We start from the raw sequence: 20,541 nt of genomic DNA, 5'->3' as shown, positions 1-20,541 counted from the left end.
GGGGTATACGAGAGGAAATATGATAAATTTCTTACAAAATCTTTTCTTTTCGAAACTGGTATCGTTAATCAATCCTCTTTTGCAGTTACATTTGTAAACAAGTTTTTGGAATACGTTTTAGCACAATAACCAAAGAACGAATAATTGCAAATTCACTGAACGAATTGTTATGTTATTCTCAATTCGAATAAATTATCTTTAAATATTTATTTTAAGAAATAAGCGGTGAACACCTTATTCAACATAAGAAACAAAGCATCTGTTTTATTCAATTTGTTTTCGTGGAATTGTCTTTTTAAAAATGACCACAGAACCTTTATTATCGACATACTCGAAGTGATAACATTCAGAGCCGTTAAATGTTATCTTTAATGTTATCTTTCTTTAGTTAAAACGCCTTCTAACTTGTTGCTGAAATTCAAACCAACTGTGTGAAGCTTGTAATTTCTGTGCATTTATTTGCAAGCCTTTGATACTAAGGTAATTATAATTATTAGAATTTAAATAAGTCTTTTAAAAATTTATTTAATTTTTTATGCAAAAAATTATAGTTATTTTGCTCAGTAATTTTGTAACTTATAATTAATTTAATGTATTGAAAAGATCGTAGTTAATGTCTCATGGCAACTTGCTTCAATATCATGTATACTTTTAGGAAGAAAAATTTAAAGCAATAAGAAGAAAACAATCATAATTTCCCCCAAATGAAGATTTCTTCCCCCCAATTTAACAAATGATCCTTTTTTTTAAATAAAAATTTTGATTTATATTTTTTGGCGCTATTTAAAATCAGCCTAACACAATTTATTCAGTTTCATCTGAAAACTGAATTCGAAATTTTTATTGTTGTTAAAAGCTTTAACGGAAATAGAATTTCAGTATAATCGTTTTAGATTTAGTTCCTCCAGGTATATTCAGACATTATCTGCTGTTGCTTTTGACAGGAAAAAAAATTACAAGGCATAACATTTTTATTACTGGTATCCCTGCTGTAACACTATAAATAGATTCCTAAAACATACCGTGTTGCGTGAAACTGTGTTATACCAAACAAACAGCCAATACAAAATAGAGAGATGCATTCCAAAAACTTTTAAAAGCAACAGTATGTTTTTAAAATGGTTCTCACTGTTGCATCACTTAAATTTAAACTTTTTGCAACGTTTGATGCTTTTTTACTTCATTGAACGAAGCAAAGGAAATATTGTAATCTCGAAAAATTTCGGGCATAATATTTCAATGAAAATATCTATTTTGACCACTCTTAAATCCATTTAAATAACTGTTTTGCGTGCCATCTGTACGTACGGGCAGAATAAAGGACTCTCTTTCTCAAAACGGATTATAAAATGGATTACAAATGGTTTCAGAAGGGAATTTGTTCTTGACATCTGTGTGACATAAGTATGTATGTACCTCGCATAACTCAAAAACGATTAGCCGTAGAAAGTTAAAATTTTGTATATGGGACTGCTATAACATATCTAATTGTAGACCACCCCTTTTTTGTTAATAATCGGCCTCGTTAAACATATATATATATTCCAATCCTCTTACTCGGTTCAGTGAACTCTGCTTTTTTTTCTATTCTTTATATATTGATAAACTGGTCTTTTTTGCTTTAAAAGTGATCGAATTATGTTGTTCTTATTTTTCGGTTAGGATTTTTAGGCCTTTAGTTAATCTGCATGCGATAGTTATAAAATTACCAGCAACTTAAAAACGTAAGCGGCGCTACACCTAACGAGGCAGCCATTTATTTACATTTGAAACCGTTCACTTTAAATATTTGTGCACCGAAATTAAGGTCTTCCTGCCTGTTGGCAAATTGCTTGTTTTGGCGTAGAAGCTCTAATTTTAACTATAAAAAATGTTTTTTTTTAACTAATTGCATCTGGTGTTTTACGTTTTCTGCGTTTTACAATTTTTAAGGAAGATGTTATGAGTTTTTAAGTATTTTTGCCTTGCCGAGAAGTGAGAACTGAATTTATTGAATGCGAAATATATCCCTAATGAAATTCGAGGAAATAACGTTTAAATGAAATGCAGCTAACAAATGTGTATAATTTAATAGGCCATACTAGGAAGTCATGCGGTGTCCACATCGGATCTTTTCATTTTATCAAAGGGTTCAAAATTTGTGTTTTGCTTCCCAAAGAAATTTTTCTTTTAAAAATTGTTTTCTTATTTTCAGAGATAGATGGGTATTAAAATATAATTTCGCAATAATTGCTCCTAGCTATAACGAAGCTAATTAGTAACACATACCCAAAATGCTTTTGAAATGTTTCTTCTAAAATCACAATTACGTAATTTAAGAAATCTATCAACTAAAAATTTGAAGCGCAAGATACATACTAAGTAACTGATGGGCATGACTCAATTCCAGAAGAATTTCGATGTGAGAAAATGCGGATATCACCGGAATTTATTTTATTTTTTGGTCTATTAATAAATGATAACATAATAAGCAGTTTAATTTTGTAAATGATTAGACTAAAAATCGCGTTACTGAAATATACACATAAATAAAGTGTTATAAAGATAGTTTACGCGTATTCATTAACGTAGTAGTAGGAAACTGTGTTACCGTGCTATACGAACAACTTCCAACAACAAATTCCAAATTCGGGCTTCCAGGTGCCCATATTCGTGTGGAGGACTACGTTATTCAGAATTCGATGGTTCTAGGTACCGTTGTTTTTTCGCAGTGCGAGAAACTTCATTATTAATTTCTTTAAATATGATACAGAATGATGATATTTGGTGGCAACAATTTGAAAAGTAATTTAACGCTTTCAGTAATTCCATGCAAAATGTCGTTTCAAGATTAATAGCCCTTTTGGGCTAATAATTTGTTTAATAACGTATCTTTGGTAAATCATAAAAAGATAAAAATAAAAAGTATTAATGGAAAAGTTATTAAAGAAAGCTTTTATTTAAAATTCATAAAATAATTAATGAATGAAAAAGAGAAATACATTTTATCCTAACGCTTAATGGGAGCAATAGGTTAAATAATTCTGTTTACACAATCAATCTCCAAATTTATATCACGAATAATAAAATAATGAATTCTATTCATTTAATAACGTTGTCAAGAGTGTAATCCCTAACACTATAAATTTATCAAAAGCGCCCTACGGTTTCATTGTTCTTGATATAAAATTATAGATGAATTCTGTAAAGAGAGTTATTTAATCTTTTGTTCATATTCAACTATATGATAAATTATTTTCTCCTTTTATTTCATTAATTATTTTATTTTTAAAAACCTTTTTAAAATATTTTTACCTTTATATATGTATATTAAATCTTTTTTTTTTTTTTTTTTTTTTCGATTTATTAGGTCAGGCAATCATTTTGAAATTTGTTTAAGTTTATTATGTCAATGCATTTACGAAACAGTCGAGATATGATGGACCCTCAAGAACAAGAGTGAGTCATATTTTTTTAATAACTATTAAATATCGGTTGCATGTTATTTGTCTATTCTGTAACAATTAATTCATAGTTTTATTAATTAGATGCTTATATTATATTTGCATTGAAGGATTTAACTTTACTCAATTTTTTATAAGCAATTACGAATTTATCTATGTGAAATATATTTAATTTATAGTATAAAATTTTCTACCGTTTAAACAGCTTTAAATTTACTCAGGGAAAAAATATCGAAAAATGTTAGGATTAGGTTTTTTCTTCAGCATTTTTATTTGAAAGGTTTTATTCTTCTTTTGTACTCCCAATATTAAAGTTTATTCTGCTTACTTACTACTACTACTGCTACTACTACTAAGTGATAAACTAAATTGCAAACTATAAAAATAATCAGACAACTTTAGTCCCGGGTTTAGGATAGGCACTTCAAGGCCATTTCTTTCTTCTTTCCCCCAAAATGTTTATATCCATGATAGCGGCCCCCGAGGCCGTAAAGTCACTGAACGCTGGTAGTTCGGTCCTCGGACCTCAGCGAACGGACTAGCTGAATGGCTGTTTCCATGATTTTCCCCTTGTGTAACGTGGGTAGGAGTCAATTTCCCTTACAAATTACCCCACGAAGCCATCCCTCCCTTTAGGCAGAAAGTCTTTGTGTGCTTTGTCGTAATGAAATAAATCAAGCCAGAATAAACCAAACCATAGCAACGACTGAGGAGGAAAAAAGATCAAATCTTCTAATTTACTAAAAATCTTCTAATTCTCTTTGTGTGGAGATGATTTGTGTGTGGGAGGCTTGCTACGGCCTTGAAGCATCTACTCAAAAGTAACGAACTGTAGTGATAGCAATCCCAATTAAAAGTAAAGGTTTAAAATAAACGTATTTATTAAAACGTCAAATTGACTGTTGCACAACAATACAAAAATAAGTATAATAAAAATTAAATCCTCCCTTCTAGCGGGATTTGTAGAACAAATGGACAAGCCGCTTTAAAACGGAAAAACAAATACTATGCATCCAGGTAAGCGTTTCCTCGAGTCCTAAATATTCGTAAAGGAAATGCGGTTAGCCGAAGCCAAAGCAGATAAATTAATTAAAGCAAAAGAGATTGTAACACAGTAACGATCAGCGGAAGCAGCGAAAAGCTATCTTTGACTCTCAAGCAATATCGGCTTATTTATTTATTTGCATCCTGGTGGGAGTTAACGAAAGTAGAAATTCTAGTAAAGCTCAAAACTGGGTGAATTAAGATACAGCTTTGTAAGTTAATGAATCAGTTATTAATTATCAAAGTACATTTTTTTAGCAAATTACCATAGTAATTTTTTGTAACTTCAACTGCTTAAAAGTTTGAAACTAATGAATAATATTAAATTGGAAAAAAAAAAAAAAAAAAAAAAAAAAAAAAAAAAAAAAAAAAACTTTTTTTAGATCCTAAGTATTCGTAAAGCAAATGTGGCTTGCCGAAGCCAAAGGCGATAAATCAGTTAAATCAAAAGAGATTCGTAACAGAGTAACGGTCAGCGGCAGCACCGAAAAGCCATCTCTGAATCTCAAAAACTCTGCCCTTATATATTTATTTGTATCCTGGTGGGAGTTCACGAAAGAAGAAGTTCTAGTAAAGGCAAACACTGGGTTAATTAGTATAAAACTTTATAAATTAATGATTTAGTTGTTAATAACATAAACGAACTTTTCATTATCAAACTGCCGCAGTAATTTTTTGCAACTTCAACTGCTTAAAATTTTCAAAGTAGCCAATGGTATCAAAGTGGGAAAAAAGTACGTCAGGGTAAAATTTACAAATTAGGCATAAAATTAATCTTAGTTTGGCGTAGATATTGAACAAAAAATTTATCGATTTCGAGGGCGATCAGAAGCAGGCCGTTTTTTATCGGATGAAAAAAAAATACTAAAGGAGATAAGAGAAAAATCAAATATTTACAGAAATCAACGGGCTGGGGATGTAGTAGTAATAATGTAGTGCAAAGGGAAAACAGTAATGCAAAGTTATGTTTTAAAAGCTAAGACTGGCATTAATGTTATAATTTAAAGTAGGTACATTTTTGTTAATGTCAAAGATTTTTTAGAGATTTAATTTTCAGTTTAACTGGATTTTCCCGAAACTTTTCATTCATAAAATTTTATATCTAGTTCTTCCAATCGTTTCTAAAATTCTAGTATCTAAATTCTTTCATGAAGGTTTATCTCGATAGATGGCGGTACTTTCGTTTTCAGTTGATTTTTATATATATTTGCATGCTTACTCCTCCCTTAGAAAAAGATTTTGCTCCTAAAGAAGAACGTTGCCGAAATCAATAGAATTCTATTCAAAATGTATTCAAATCAAAAAATGTTGCTATTGTAGAGCCTGCTACCATTATACAAGGCGCTACTAAAATGTGCAAATTATTTTCTTAAATATGTTCCTTAAACATGCACTTCCTATTGCAAAGTTTTGTAAAATAAGAAAGACGATTTGTAAAATAGGATAGAGAGTTTTATGAAACTGTTTTCACCACTGAGATGACTTTGCAAAAGGAAAATTTACCTTTTTGAACGAAAGTTCAAAAATCTCCCTTTAGCGAAATATTTGGTACTTTTATATAAGTTAAAAATATAACGTTGTTACTCTTCACTTTCATGGTGTTCTGCCTGTTTCTGAAGTTCGCTATTGAGTACAGAATAGTGTAGGCAAAGTATTTGTCAAAATAACATATTTATTTGATTAATGTTTCAAAATCACAGTAAAAGATAGTGGTTCAAGATGATAGGTCGCACTGTTTCAAGATCACAGGTTAAAATATGACCGAGAATAACCATTTCTCATTCGAAATGAACATTAATAATTGCTGTAGTCACCACTATGCTGAATGCAAACATGCAAACGCGCATGCTTTGTTACGTACAGGTGCCGTACGTCATTTTGTGGAATGGTTGGTTGGTTTATTAGATTACGGCAAAGCACTCGAGGGCTATCTGCCTTAAGGGACGGATGCCTTCGTGGAGGACTTTTTAAGGGAAACTGGCTCGTATACACGTTACACATGGGGAAAACCACGAAAACACCCATGCAGCCAGCCCGTTCGCGAGACTTGAACCTCGGACCGAACTACCAGTGTTCAGCGACGTTACCGCTCGGCCGCTGGTGGGCCTCATTTTGTGGGATGGACTTTCAAGCTTGTTGAAAGAACCATGAAACGATTTTTTGAACACATTTTCGTTTCCTGACCAAAATAAACAATCAGAATTTTACTCTTTGCACCATCGGTTAGAGCGAACGAAAATCATTGAAATTAATTTTATATGAAATTTTTAACTTAATTTCTCCTAATTCTGGAAAACTGCTGGATATCTTTCGCTTATTTGATAACAGAATTCTTGGATGCAAAAGAATGATTATTCATTGTTGAAGAAGAACTTTTCAGTTTAAAAATTTGAACGGAGATATTTTGTAAGCCTGAAAAATGAAAGCAGAAAAATGTAAAGAAGTTTTCATAAAATGAGGATTCATTTAAAACTCATAAAATAATTAATGTACTAGAAGGAAAAAAAATAATCTGAAAGCATTCAGATTTTATATTACGCCCAAAGGGGTCCATTTTTAACGTTTCTTGTGTTACTCGTACTTATTAAATATCACGTTTTTCGTACTTGAAACATAAAATTTAATTCAACAGCAGTATCACAAAATATTTAAAAGAACATATCTTTAGAATAGTCTCGCGCGCTGGAGATAAATCCCCCCCCCCTGGTACAGTGTTGCCATTGCTTGCTTTGAAACTGTTGAGTTTCTTAATCAAAAATTCATAAATGCTTTACAAAATATGAAATAGATAATAAAACAAATTCTAAATTTGGACTTCCAGGTGCCCATATTCGTGTGGAGACTTGCGTTATTCAAAATTTGGAGGTACCGTTGTTTTATCACAGTGCGAGAAACAGAGCATACATTTATGCAGATTCTTTATTATTTAATTTCTTTAAATATAATATAGGGCTCTGATATTTCGTGGCAACAATTTAAAAAGTGATTCGCCGTTTATAGAGAATTCACGCAAAATGCCAAAACGAAATGAATAGCCCTTTTAGACAAATTGCCTCTTTGGGCTACTAATTTATCATGGGAAGAAGAGATCAAGTAATTATCTTTACAAAATTCCTCTACAATTTTATATCACGAACAACACTAGCGTGATCGCCTGAATAAGTAAATAGAATAATCGAATTACATTGTCACAAGCCCCAGTTTTTATGAAGGGTGCTCCAGGCTTTTATTTTTCGGGATTTAAAATTGTAGATGAAGTTTATAAAGAGAATTATTTAATCTCTTGCTCCCGCGAAATAATGTAACAATACAATTTGCCCTTTTTAGTTAAATAATTATTTTATAAGTTTTAAATAGAACCTTATTTTATAAAAACCTTTTTTTGAATATATTCAGTAATGTTTTACAATATGTTAAAATAATATATTTTTAATACATTATATTTTATATATTTTTTAATCGTTTGTATAAATATTGTAAAGACATCAATATAGAAAGAACAAATTGCTTTCGAATGATGTTTTTTGCACGTAGTAAAGGGGAGTGAAAGAAAGTGCTATTATTAAGGGTTGTTGACTTTTTAGGGAAACGTGACATGACTGTATTTTAGTTCTTAAAAGTATTATGTGTCACAAAAATTAAAAAAAACACGCACTCTTACTGTATTCAGAAAGTGACACATTTTTGCTGCGTTTATGGATTCTTTGAAAAACACTTCTACCGTAAATAGGGTTATACACATGAGGTCACTATACCAAGCACTTTATAAAAGTATTGATTATTGCAACAAAAAACATTTGAGCTGGAAAAGTTTAAAAAAAAATATATAGATTTCCCAGTATTATGTCCCAGTTTTTTAACGGTTTAACTTAATGCATCATACTATCTTAAAACTTCAGCGTTACCTTTCTACTTCGAAAATAGTTGTGAAAATTATGCCAGAAAAAGTAGTTCTAAAAATCAGGTGAACGATTGTTCTGTACCTAGGTGAAGAATGCATTGCGTTAGAAATCGTTTTACTCATTGCAATAACGGTATAAATGTTTACAAACATTATCAGTTAAATATACTGGTAAAAATAATTAAACGATTATCTTGTTTTCGCAGAATTTTGCTCACCTGATGAATACAATCTAACTATTGAATTACGAATCGAGTACTTAAAAAACATCAGAAGATAGTGTTTGGTGCAAAACAGGATCAGCAACGTTAAAATACATTATTGTCAGACTACAAGAAACCGAGGGTGAATAGGGAATCCTATGTTATTATATTTTCAAAATTATATTATTAGGTTTTTAAAGACGTTCTTTTTACTTCCATGTACAAAGAATGGCAAACAATTTCTTTATTATATCTCAACGGAAATATCGATTTTGACCATTTCCGAATCCATTTTGTCTAAATTTTTTTGTGTGATGTCCGTATCTACGAATAGAATAAAGAACTCTTTTTCCCAAAACATATTTTACAATGGATTAAAAATGGATTCGTGACGTCTATACGTACATATATATGTAGGTCTATGTATGTACTTCTACGAAAGTATGTACTTACGTCTATGTACGTACGTTTATTCATGCACATATACGTGTATATATCCGTCTACGTACGTAGGTATGCCTGTATACGTACGTATATATACCTACATCTATACATACGTATGTATCTCGCATAACTCAATAACGATTAGGCAAAGAACATAAAATTTTGTCCATGGCACTGCCATCTAGCTGTGCACCTTCCTTTTTTCATTAAAATCGGCTGTAACAAAAGTATGTATATTAGCTTAAAACTCCTTACTCGGGCTTTATTTTTGCAGTCGTTGATTGTAGTCATATACTTCCAATTACAGGAGTGTTTTAAATGACGAAAATATTCATGCTTTCACAATGTCAAATGTGGTGTAGTGGCCGAAATCGCTACACAAAGCCCGGTTGTAAATAAAGAGTTGAAATGAACTTCTGACTCAAATTATAACGATAGCATGAATTTTAATAAAATAATAAAAAAATAACAGTTGTGGCTCATGGCGATGTGGGACTCAGTTACATTGAGTCCCGTAATTTCAGAAGTTTATTAAACAGGAATATGCGCGATCAACAGCATACGCGAGGGGTGACAGTTCTAGCGGGCCCAAATGCCCATAGCCCCAGCAGGAAGGTCTTGGTTCTTTTCAGGAAACCCTCTCCCTTTCTTGCTGCCAAAACTTTTCTAACTCACGGGGTCGTTACTTCCGCTGATGTCCGGGGGGGGATACTCCCACTCGCAGATAACAAAGGTGTCTACATTCCAACGCAGGTGAAAAACTTTTCTTCTCTCGAAATAATTTTCGAGGGTGACACCAGAATCATTAACAAAGGGACCTCGATGCAACAGGATTTCTTCTCTGGTGTGAAAGAGGCAGCATTGCCTTCGGAATTCGTCCCTCCGAACAAACCAGACAAAGAACATCTATACTAACTTATCATACAAATTTAAAAGCACAAAATTGATTTTGGACAAATAACGAAATCTAACTTTTAATGCGGTCTCCCGGTTCCTATACTTATATGTGGGAAAGTTTTATACTCGTTGTGAAGAAATCAAACTATAAGAAGCTTGACTCCACGACGAAAATTAACCGGGATATTTGAAATCAAAATTTGCAGTTTTTATATCATTTTTAGCTTGTTTTAAAGGATAGTTTAATCGCAGAAATACGTTTAAATGAAATGCAGCAAAATTGTATATAGTTTATTAGGCCGTACAAGGATGTCATGTGGCATCCACATTAGATTTTTTTGTATAAGCAGTCGAAGCAAAGATTCAATGTAATGATTTATATGGATCAACGGTTTAATGGGTAGTTAGCAGTAAATTACGAATTTCATTAGTGTTCGAATTCAGAACAAATTTTAAACTGCATGGGATATTAGAAGATGAGACAGATTGCGTAACCGAGACTGAGGAGGCAGAGCAAGTTCATACTTCAACAGAGATTCGTTTTTTAAGCGTAATACCTCATCGAATCAGATTAAAAAATGCCACTTATCTGCAGAACGAGATTTTTCGGAATGTAGGATGAAAGTGTATTTAACTGAAAACAAACCCAACGAATTTGCCTTTATCAGTATGCTTTGTGTGTATAAAGATCTGGATTGTGTTCTCGTAACGGTAAGATGATGTAAAAGGCAGTGTTTTCGAACTCAAAATGCATGCGGGCCAAATGCGCGATCTAAAAGTGGCCGACGAATCGGAATATTTTTACCAAAATTTAAAAATATTTTTAACAAAAAAATCTAAACTAAATCTTAAATTTTGCTTACTGAATATTTATCAAATCATCCTTAAATGATCATAGAAATAACGCAAAGGAAAAAAATTAAAATTTAATAAATTTATTTTCAATCTGAAGTCTTGAAGGCTGAGACCTGCAAGACATTTCTCTTTGTTTTACTCTGTAATTCAAAGGCACTGACAGCTAAATATTAAATTTTAGGATGGCATTTATTTCAGATAATTCCAATATGTTTAATTAATTACTTAGTAGCTTAATTTTAAACTTAACCGGAAATTTCAGGTTACTGAAACGCCACCAGCTGTCGACTAGTGAACTAAATTTACTAATTGTGTCAATATGGGACGTCTCTTACCATTTGGGCAAAAATAAAACCCCAATCTGTTCGTTTTATTTTTTTATCCTTCAGTAATATTTGCACTCATAAGCTCAGTTTTAGACATCTTTACGTGTCTAAAACTATAAGCATCGCATTTTAAGTTATTAATAATTTTGCGACCGAAATATATGCGGCGTGCGAATTTGAGACCACTGCTGCTGCACAGGAATTGGGCAGAAGAACACTGCAGTTGGGGGGCCGTACAGAATGGCGTGAAGTTGATAAAGTACTTCCTCTCTCCTTTCTGTATACCTTTGTGGTGTAACGGTAGCACACTCGGCGCGTATTCGAGAGGTCCAGTTTCGAATCCCGGCGAGGACATCACGTCTCCAGCATCCAAATAACCTAATGTCTCTACAAGTTCTCTCTTCATTGATGAATCAGTATTCTGTTTGGAATCAAAAGATAGTCGTATCTTTATATGATGAGAATGTAACGTCGGAAATAATCCAGTTTTATGCATGAAAACTCACAAAATAAAGACTACAGAATTAATAGTTAAGACGTAAATAAGTATAGCCAGATTTAACGGACCTGGGCACGATCCGGAATAGCAGTTCGACGGATATGAGCTATAGAAGTAACTTGTTTGGACCTTTGGTCTTAGCCTATTGCAAGAGACATTGGCGATACATCTCTTTTAATAGACGATATTCTTCGTAGCACATATCTCAACTTGTAGAAAATTGGCTTTTGGAGTAGGAAATCGAACACTTATATAGTTGATTGGCATACTGGCTCGCCATAAATTGAACAGAACATGCATGAGACTCTCTTGCTTGGCCAAGCTTAATTGACGCTATGATTTGCTTGACCGAGGCCTCCTCTGATAGTCGAGAGCTAGAGACTTCTCTTTTATAGGAGTGGAAAAAATTGCCTTAGAATTTACCGGATCTCTAATTTCATGTATGCAGATATTTCAACAATTCAAGGAGACATCACTCTCCTTATTAATAACATATGAAATCCTGCCCAAAACAATTCATTTTAACATTTTATTTCTAAATACTTGAAAACTCAAGAGGTGCCTGAGCCAATATGTTTTTTTAGACTGAATAAATTTGATATCGTAAGCAAAAGTTTCTCCTGTTATACATTTGTAGAATTACATAACTGTATTCGTTGCAATGCCTCTCAAAAAGATTAACTGCAACATATAATATTTCTTCAAAAAATTAAAATTTCATTTTTTTATCATTGTATATTGTAATATATATTATAAATAACATGAATTACTGATGTAACAAAATTGTCAGTGCATGACTTAACCATAAGCTTTACACTTGGCCAGGATTTAAGCATCAGTAATCACCAGCTGCTACTTTCTCGTGACTTCATTTACCAGCTTGCTCCATCACACCTAGGTTCAGAGTCGGAGCGACGTTCTTCAGACAGCAAACAACTTTAGCTGGAAGATTCAGACATCTCTCCGGTTCCAGTTAACCTACTTATACTCCTACGCTTATCTCAAAAATCTATATAATCTGGAGGGAATGAGCTGCGTGACTAAGCCAGAGGTGATAGAAAAGATGCAAATTTAAAAATAAAATATAAACTAATTTTCACAATTGTGCATGGTTTTCGTTTAAGTTTCTATCGATTCGTTTCAACACTGCCGTCAGCTAGACTGAGTAAGAGACGACTACCTGTGGGATCATCCCTTGCACTTTTCAGGCCGTCACAGAATCATCGATGCGAAAGGAAAGCAATACCATGATAAAAGAGTTCCCTTCTATAAGGCAATTTTTAACATTTCAAAAATTTCTGAAGAGCTTTAATCGTACTTTATTACACGAAACGTAATTGTCATCCTTTGTTTCTAAATCCGAACAGTACTTCCGAACACGAACTCAGCTATCTGAACGATTCGATTATTCGAACTCATTCGGACAGTACATGGCCAGTACTGACAAATCTACGTGGGCAGGTACCGGCAAGGTTTCTAGGAGAGTGCCGGCAAGCTTTTTGGCACAGATACTGAATAGGTATTGGCAAGTTTTCTAGGTGAGTGCCGGCAAGCTTTCTGGTACAGATACTGAATTAGCATTGGCAAGCTTTTTGGAACACATATACTGGATAGGTACTGGCAAGGTTTCTGGAACAGATATTGAACCGACAAGGTTTCTGGGAGACAGCTTAGTGCCAGAAGCTTGTGAAGAATGGTATCAGCAAGTTTTCCGTTCGAGTGTGGAAATATTGCATAGGTGAAGTAAGCGAAATTCTACAAAATCTTCCTGTAGGGGCTATGTCCCTAATACTCGGTAGTTTAGTTCTTGGATTCTGAAGCTTCTTGTAATCAATGTTCCTGCATTCGCTTATACTATATTCTGCTCCTTCTTTCTTTCCTATTCTAGAAGTTTTTCCCATATTCTGCTTCAGTCTTAGGGTTTAAAAGAAGGACTTTTGAGTGTATAATTGTTCATTATAATAGCTATATATAAAGATGTTATGATTTTAGTTACAGCAAATTAATAGGTACCGCACTACCTAGTATATGTCATTGATCTGTCCCATATCCTTGAATATACTCCAAGCTGGACGTATCCGAAAGGTTTCGTTTGGTTTACTGAGATTACGGCAAAGCACACTACGGCTATCTGCCTAGGGGGAAAGATGACATCACGGAGGTCTTTTCTAAGAGAAACAGGCTCGTTTCCCTTAGAAACGAGCTCTTTGGATAGGGAAATAGGGAATTGCCAGGGGAATAGGTTGCCTATGCAGCCAGCCTATTCCCCTTGAATTGAATCCAGGTCTGAACTATCAGTATTCAGCGACTTCACTGCCGGCCCGCTGGTGAGCCGTATTTCAAAGGAACATTTTCAATGAGAAAGATAGGGGAAACAATTAATGCGTTTTTATAGGAAATCTTATTGTTCTAATTATAACACTGTTTACTACTAAAACTCAAAAGTACAGATGAAGTGTGTGAAATATATTCTACACAAGCACAGTACCTGAGGCTATGCACAAATGCTTTTCCGCTATCGAGATTCCGCTTTAAGCATGTTCCAACGTCTCTGATGTTTTTGAAAATCGATTTCGCCTCCTTCGCAACGTTAGTCGATTTAATAGCGTCTTTGGTTTTCACAATCGTAGGCAACATTGTACTCTGCATACGGTTGGTTCACAATAAGTAAGTCACGGATTCGCGTGACATTTATGTACTTTTCAAACAATCCCCTTTTTCATCTCCATGGTGAAACTAAGAATTTAATTCGTTTCTTGACTCTTCTCATTAACTTTCCTAAAACTCATTGCTGATGAATTTGTAAAATATTTGCACGAAAAAACACAAAATCACTTGAATATTCAGAGTTGCAGCGTAGGCTGTTTTCTGAATAGTTGCAATAGGCTTATTAATACTCACGGACAATAGCAGAACCGTCTTGAAAGCGGTAAACATGGGAAGTGCGCGCTGTCGTGGCTCATCGAGCTCGAGTTCGCGTGCCAAACAAATGTAGTATAAGTGACAAAAATCCTCGCGCTCAAACAGGACATATACCGAGTTAGACGTATTTCAAAGCGGACGTACACCCAGGTATTACTATACTTGTATTTAAAAAATCTGATGTGTACACCATATAACTTGCTTGTACGGAATATTAAATTATGCGCGTGAAAGTGGGTATAATTTAATACGCATCCTGCATTTCGTTTAAACTTATTTCCTCGCATTTCATTAAACATATATATCTCATTCAATTAATTCAGTTCTTATTTCGTGACAAGGCAAAAATACATAAAACCTCAAAATATTTTTTTTTAATTGTGAAATATAGAAAAAATATAAAGCAACACCAAATACAGTTAAAATAATTAAAATTTTTTTTTACAACTCAAATTAGAGCTTCTACGCAAGAACAAGTAATTCGTTCAGCGGGCAAGAAGGTAGATTTTTTGGTGCATAAAACTGAAAGTTTACTTTTGTTCTTACTCGGCAAAAGACACTGAAGGTGCAGAAAAGGACTTACGTACGTATTCTGCTAAGTTTCAAATGTAAACAAGTATGGCTGCTACTTGGCTAAAAATTATGCTTAGCCGCACTAAACAACTTTTAAATTGTTGGTAATTCTACAATTATTGCATGCAGATTAACTAAAGGCATAAAAACCTTAACTGGAGGATAACAACAACATAATCTAATCATTTTTAAAGCAAAATATGCATAATTTACAAACATATATAAGAATAAAGAAAATTGAACTCACGGAGCTGAGTAAATAGTGGGTATATATATATTGTTACGAAATGTCAAGGCGATGGCTTTCCAGCAAAGCAGTTTTAGGGTTGCCATAAAATAGCAAGGGAATTCAGGGTTGCCACATTTGGAGAGAAATCCCTCTTTTGGCAACAAAATTGGCGATATACCATGGACTGATGGAGAACCTTCTGGAACGAATTCTTACCGGTTTAGCCCAGAATGTTCTCGAACACAAGCCGAAAGCTATATAAACCCTGCTGGTCCGCAGTCAGTCAGTAATATTGAGAGTGTGTCTCGTGTAGCGAGTCAATCCCTGCGGAGTCGATCGAGTTGACAGCCGGGCGGCGAGTGCCGAGTGGGTCGTAGAGTGCACCGGAGGAGTCTGTTAGTGTATCGCGGTTAGTGCATCGTCGACAGAGCGTGTTGAGTTCCGAGAACGACTGAACCGAAGAGTCGGGAGCTGTGCTCATGTGTCGTGGAGTGCATCGCGAGTTGAAGCGAGGGGAATCTCGAGAGTAAGTGGAATTCCGAGAACGACCGAGCAGAGTCAGAAGCTGTAGTCTGGTGCTTTGCAGTGAAGCTGTCTCCACCGTGATAGCCTGACAGTGTGAAGGCTTTGTCGCTGATTGTTCCAGGGTGTTTATAGCAGATCTTCGACGACTGTAAAAGTGTTTTGCAGCTGTCCTGATCGATATTGTCTAAATAAAGTGTGTTTCGATACTTCATCCAGTGTCGTCGTTATTCACTCCAAATCCACACGAACCCCATACGAACGTGAAGAAAAGAAAAAATATAACAATATATATACTTTTGGCATGGTCGATTGTAACCGAAAATGGAGGTGCACAATTACATGTTATATTACTCCTATATACAAAATTTCAACGTTCTGAGGCTACTCATTTTTGAGTTATGCGAGATAAATACATACTTACGTACGTACGTACGTGCAGACGTTACGAAAAAAAAATCTCTTCGGAATCCATTTGAAATCCTTTTTGCAACCCGTTTTGGGGAAAAAAGTCCTTCATTCTGTCCTTGCGTAAAGATGTCACGCAAAAACATCGTTAAATTGCATTCGACAGCAGTCAAAGTGGATAATTTCGTTGAAATATGAGACCTGAAAATTTTCGCGATTACAGTATTTCCTTTACTTCGTACAAGGAAGTAAAAAGTGAAACAATAACAACAATCTGCGAATTTTTAGTTCATTGTACGAAGTAAAGGAAGTGTTATAATCAAGAAAAATTCCTGAACGAAACGAAAATATTTCAAGGAAAATATCCATTTTGACCGCTATCGAATGCAATTTAACAATGTTTTTGTGTGACATCTGTACGTAATGACAGAATAAAGGACTCTTTTCCCCCAAACTAATTATACAACTGATTTAAAATGGATTCAGAGGATTATTTTTCTTGGCGTCCTTACATACATATGTATGTCGCATAACTCAAAAACGAGTAGCCTCAGAATGTTGAAATTTTGTGTATAGGAGTAATATAACACGTAGTTGTGCACCTTCGTTTTTGGTTGCAATCGGCCGCAACAAAAGTATACATATATACATATATATATATATATATATATATATAACTGATTTTTCACAAAGGCCAATAATTCAAATTCATAATTGATAAATTTCAAATAATCGTATAAATATTATTTGAAATTTGTCAGTTATGAATTTGAATTTTTGGTCTTTGTGAAAAATTAGTTTTAAATTTCTTACTTTATATCTTTACTGCTAATTTTTCAGCCGCTTAATGAGCGAGAATACTAATTAAACTTAAATATTAATTAATTAAATAAATTTTGTTTTCAAAAATTGTTTTGTAAGTATATATATATATATATAGTGTTACGAATTTTGTATTTAGTTAGATATTTTTAGTAGAATTATAATTAAAATTGTTTTATTTCCCCGTGCGATGCATGCAGCGCGTGACAAATTTTTAACAGAAAGCTATGCAGGAAAAGTAAAAATATAGGAGCACGTGCATTTAACACAATAAAAGTATATCTCGGTAATTTATATTTAATTTGAATAAATATAATTGACTGCTATGTAAGCTGTAACCGTAATTCTACTCTTTTGCTTTCCAGAAATTTCGAGAAGCAAAGAAATTACCAAAATTTCTCGCGACCGATTAAAAGCCGTAAAAAGCCAGGGATAGAACATCTCAGCTCAGTTGCTTTGTTACTGTTAATGTGATTTGCTTAGTTCCGCGCGGATTAAGATACCTGAATTAGCTTTTTCTTTCTCTTTGAACTGCGTAGTATTTAACGTTTCTAGTAGTTTAATGTATAGCTACTGGTTGCATAGGGTTCTATATAACGTATTTGTTGTCTACTTACTATTACTGCCTGGTATTGTGAATACTTGTACGAATATTTTTAAGGAAAAGTCCAGCGTTTTGTTATATTTCTTGAGCTAAGAATAAATTTTATTGAATTTCTATCGGACTTGTGCATTCAGTCTATTAAGATACCCCTAGGCACGCAACAATATACATTTTATGTATACCCACTCTGTTACTCGGCTCAGTGAGCTCAGTTTTTTTATTCTTAGATGTGGGTAAATTGAGCATTTTTTTTTTGTTTGTTTGCTTTAAAAATAATTGAATTATGTTGTTCTTATCTTCTGGTTAAGGTTTTTATGCCTTTAGTTAATTTGAGTGCAATATTTGTAGAATTATCAACAATTTAAAAGTTGTTTAAATACGACTAAGTTTAATTTTATTTTACCATAGCAGCCATATTTTTTTCCATTTGAAACTTAGCAGAATAGTGAATTAAGTCTTTCTGTACATTCAGTGTCTTTTTGCCGAGTGGAACCAAAAGGAAACTTTTAGTTTTGGGCATCGAAAAATCTGCCTTCTTGCCTGTTGACCGAATTGCTTCTTTTTGCGTAGAAACTGTAAATTTAATTGTAAATTTGTTTTACATTGTTTTAACTATATTTGGTGTTTTACGCTTTTCTATATCTTTTAATTTTTAACGAAAATATATTGAGTTTCTATGTATTTTTGCCTTGCCGAGAACTGAATTAATTAAATGAGAAACATATCTCTAATGAAAATTCGAAGAAATAAGTTTAAATGAAATGCTGGAAAAATGCGTATAATTTAATATTCCGTGCAAGGAAATCATGTGGTGTACATGTTACCGGCAAAGTTCGAAATCCGGCACTCTATAGAATGCCTAGGCATTGTATATAATGCTTAAAACTAGCCGGCAATGTATGAAACAGTTCATATATCACTCATTTTTTAGGCATTGTATATAATGCCTAAAACTTACCGGCAATATATGAAACGGTTCATACATCACTCATTTCCTAGGCATTGTATACAATTCCTAGGCATTGTATATAATGCCTAAAACTAGCCGGTAATGTATGAAACGGTTCATATATCACTCATTTCCTAGGCATTCTATAGAGCCTAGGCATTGTATATAATGCCTAAAACTAGCTGGCAGTGCATGAAACGGTTCATATATCACTCATTTCCTAGGCATTCTATAGAGCCTAGGCATTGTATATAATGCCCAAAACTAGCTGGCAATGTATGAAACGGTTCATATATCACTCATTTCCTAGGCATTCTATAGAATGTCAGATGACAAACCGGCAAAGTATGAAATATATTGCCGATTCGTTTGGAAGAACCGAAAGTACTTACCAGAAGATAGTAAATTATGCAAAAAGGGCAAAATGACTGCTAAGAAGGAACCACAGTACTACTGGCTGCTGATTTATTACGATTGGATGTTTATAGAAAGCAAAAGTACATTCATGTATCCTTTGAAAGTAAGCGTCAGTACTATACAGGGCTACTTTATTTCCTATATTTTATAAAAACTCATTTAAGTACTGCACACGGAAGACGTGACAGAATATTGAAAGAATTTCAATCAAATACAAAAACGTTACACATGATGATATTTAACTATAACCACATTTGTGAGCCCCCCCCCAAAAAAAAGGTATTAAAAAGGGCATTGCTATGAAGCATATGATTATTTCTGAATTTAATTTCCATTGTCAGGTAGCTCTTAACTGACTTCCAGTCTGAGCCAGATAGAAAATACAAATTTATTATGTTGTATCAAAATTATCTTACAATTTGTTTTTACATATTTCGAATAAAAGTTTTTTCATGGCCCTTTTTTATTAATTTTTCGAAATACCATATGTATTTTTGAGGAATGAATATCTTTTAAATAATAGCCTTATTATAACCATTTTTTTATATTTTGCCTAAAGAGCATATGCCATTCTATAGAATGTCTAGGTATTATATGCAATGCCTAGGGAAAGTATGTAATAATTCTCGTATCTCAGAATTTGTCTAAAAACGTCCGACATTATATACCATGCCTAGCCATTCTATCGTATGCCAACGTTACATACTGTAAAGGCCCTTGTTTTAGCGGGCTGTAATTTTAGCGAAAATGAATATATCGATGATTTCACGAATTTTATATGAACAGAACCGAAAGTTGAAAAATTTCAAAAGTACCTGAGTAAAGTTGAGAAAGTTGAAAAATTCCAAAAGTTAATCTTTTGCATAAAACATTTTAAGAAACTTCCTTTTGTCCGAAAAGTTCATCCCCCCGTTCCCGTCTAAATGGCGAGTTCAAGCGTTTGCTCAAGAATGAGTTTATTGAGTGGTATTCTAATGAGCTTTAATTTCTGGAGGAAAAAGAATCTGTGGATTTGCGAATATGAAGACTAAAACCGATTCACGCTTCTTGGCTTGTGCGCGTATTTAACGGTATTGAAGCCAAACATGAGATAATTTTGAATGGCTTCAAAGAAGCTGGTATAAATAGTATTCTAAGTGGAAGAGCCGCCTTCTATTAATTTTATTGTTTTATATTCGAGAAATATAGTTGTATATTATTCAAAAAATAGTTATAAGAAAGAAAATGCTTGTAACAAGAAGAAAAAAAAAAGTAAACATGCACATCAGCTTTTTTTATATGGAAGTCAGCCTCAATTGATATATTTGATACGAAACTAAAATTTGAGATGCCATAGCAATAAATACTGTTAGTTCTCATTTGGAAGATTTTCTGAAATTGGTTAAAAATTAGCTGTGAAATTTTGTAGGCATACTGCGCATTTTAACTCCTCCCCCCCCCATGAAAGTATATTTCATTGATGATTTCTCCTGAACTTTAACCT

General features: G+C 33.4%; 1 protein-coding gene across 2 annotated transcripts in view; it reads left to right on the top strand.

Moving 5' to 3' along the window:
• Positions 1-336: 336 nt before the first annotated feature.
• Positions 337-20,541, top strand: part of LOC118182308 (uncharacterized) — a 54,564-nt gene continuing 34,359 nt past the window's right edge. The window contains exons 1-2 of one of the 2 annotated variants that reach the window (XM_085821557.1): positions 337-480; positions 3,350-3,438. In XM_085821557.1, coding sequence (XP_085677683.1) covers positions 3,386-3,438 — 53 coding nt within the window. In that variant the 5' untranslated portion in view covers positions 337-480; positions 3,350-3,385. The remainder of the gene's footprint in view (positions 481-3,349; positions 3,439-20,541) is intronic. The other variant, XM_035351644.2, reaches the window with a different exon arrangement.

This window comes from Stegodyphus dumicola, chromosome 8, assembly GCF_044657685.1.
Source record: "Stegodyphus dumicola isolate Sdum_Otavi_A_Nest chromosome 8, ASM4465768v1".
Taxonomy (NCBI): Eukaryota; Metazoa; Arthropoda; class Arachnida; order Araneae; family Eresidae; genus Stegodyphus; species Stegodyphus dumicola.
This window is presented reverse-complemented; position numbering and strand designations above follow the sequence as displayed.